Here is a 1,840-nt window from a genome sequence, read left to right as displayed (position 1 = left end):
AGCTAGGTAGCTACTCTATTCAAGTTTGTGGTCCGGGACAAAATTATAGTTGGACAGAAGATAATGGGACAAAGGGTTTGTGAGGTGTATTTAGTTGTCACACACGAAAGTAAAGATGCTAGATGCCATCATATTAATCATAGTAGCGCGTTCGTTGATTTTGATTGATGCGGATAATAATGCATGTGAGGCTGGCTTTAATCTAACATAAGAATATCATTTCCTCCTTTAAATTAAAGCAACGCAAAAGAAAGCAATGATTCCAAAGTCTATTTTCCAACCAAAGTGCCTACTCTGATCCCATTTAAGCTTGATAAATACCTCAACGTTATAAATTTAATTTGTACCCAACTCACGTTTTTGTTAATGGCTTAATGCTGCCATTTTTATTGCAATATCGTTTGATGCACTATGACCTTATATGTCCATCTATTTTTTAGGGGAACATCTGAATAAATTTGCAATAACCTAAAAAGGTGATCAAGAATTGACATGAGACGAGCAGAGTGACTAAGAGGGAGAAATTTACGGAATATGATTATGAATGAATGAAGGAGGGGCATATTGGTAATTCAAGAATTTGAATTGAAAGTGTTAGGAAAAAGCGAAAAAGAGAAGGGAACAAGGAGGGACAAGGCACCAAACAGATACTGCCACACAACCCAGCTTCTCTTTGAAGCCACACATCCCAAAAGGCAAAATCCCAAAGGAGGCCCATTCTCAGTTCCTATTCCTTTGCTTTGCATCGAAAACCAAAAGCCACAGCCCCAATTTCATCACTTCACATTACCTTCCAAAACCAAACATGGCTTTGCTCAGAAAACAATGACATTCCCTCCCTCCCCCACTCACCGCTCCCTCATTTCATTCTCAACTTGGCAAAACAGAAAATAAAGGCGGATCCAGCCAATAAATATTACCAAGAAAAAAATAATTAATTACAATACGCATAGATGCAAACAGTAATTATTATCTTTTGATTTTAATATTTTATTCAGCTCTACGCTCTCTCGCTCTCTCTCTCTCTCGCTACTCGTATACATATAGAACCATAATAGTAACAATTAATAATAACAGTAATAAAATAATCCTCATCAATTACAAAAATATATTTAAAAAAAAAAAAGAAAAAGAAAGAGGAAGTGTGAATAATACTGAACAGGACACCACTCTCTCAACGCCTGCAACGTGTGATGGCACTGCATCCGCGGCGGTAAGGGTTCGCCTGAGCGCCAGGTCTACAATTGTAATAGGAAGCGCCACGTCGCGAGCAAGGGATAGTGTTCCTCCTAAGCGCACCGTAGCTTATGTACCTTTTCCCTGCTAAGATGCGCCGGTTGCTCTCCGAGTCCATCAGGAACTCCGTCTCGTCCTCGTCTCCGGCGAGAAGGCTGCACTCCGCGATGGATCCGCGGCACTCGGACTTTACCGGCAGGAAGAAAGCGCCGAGCTGGTGGTCCAGGTCACCGACGGCGGAGCATGAGGAGAGTGACACGTGGACGGAGAGGATCGCGCAGAGGAGAAAGAAAGCGTAGAAGGTTCTAGTGGTTCTTGAGCTCGCCATGTTATCGTTTTTGTTTGTGACTGTGTTTTGAGCAGAAGAACAAGAGCCTCTGCGACTTACATTATAAGCGATGCTTTCTCACAATATGCCATTACTTTTCCACTTATTTACCAGTGCTGCCACTTGACTTTAACGTGACTGCCACTAATGGTAATTGCTTCCCACGCACACTTTAATCATCCTTTTTGACTTTAATTAACCATTAAATCTAGTACCACAACATAATTTTAAAAAATAAAATAGAAAAAACATAATAATATTATTGATGTGTATTCT

General features: G+C 40.4%; 1 protein-coding gene across 1 annotated transcript; it reads right to left on the bottom strand.

Moving 5' to 3' along the window:
* Positions 1-952: 952 nt before the first annotated feature.
* On the bottom strand, positions 953-1,610 carry LOC107638590 (protein RALF-like 33). Its single transcript, XM_016341928.3, has one exon. The coding sequence runs from the start codon at positions 1,562-1,564 to the stop codon at positions 1,175-1,177; it is 390 nt and encodes a 129-aa protein (XP_016197414.1). The 5' UTR covers positions 1,565-1,610; the 3' UTR covers positions 953-1,174.
* Between the last annotated feature and the right edge of the window lie 230 nt (positions 1,611-1,840).

This window comes from Arachis ipaensis, chromosome B1 (genome assembly GCF_059453495.1).
Source record: "Arachis ipaensis isolate K30076 ecotype BB chromosome B1, ASM5945349v1, whole genome shotgun sequence".
NCBI classification, from domain to species: Eukaryota; Viridiplantae; Streptophyta; class Magnoliopsida; order Fabales; family Fabaceae; genus Arachis; species Arachis ipaensis.
Note: the sequence above shows the minus strand (reverse complement) of the source record. Positions and strands in the feature narration are given on the sequence as shown.

What these genes read in the sequence shown, in the direction of transcription:
- LOC107638590 (XM_016341928.3), bottom strand. Translation starts at nt 1,564, where the DNA reads ATGGCGAGCTCAAGAACCACTAGAACCTTCTACGCTTTCTTTCTCCTC.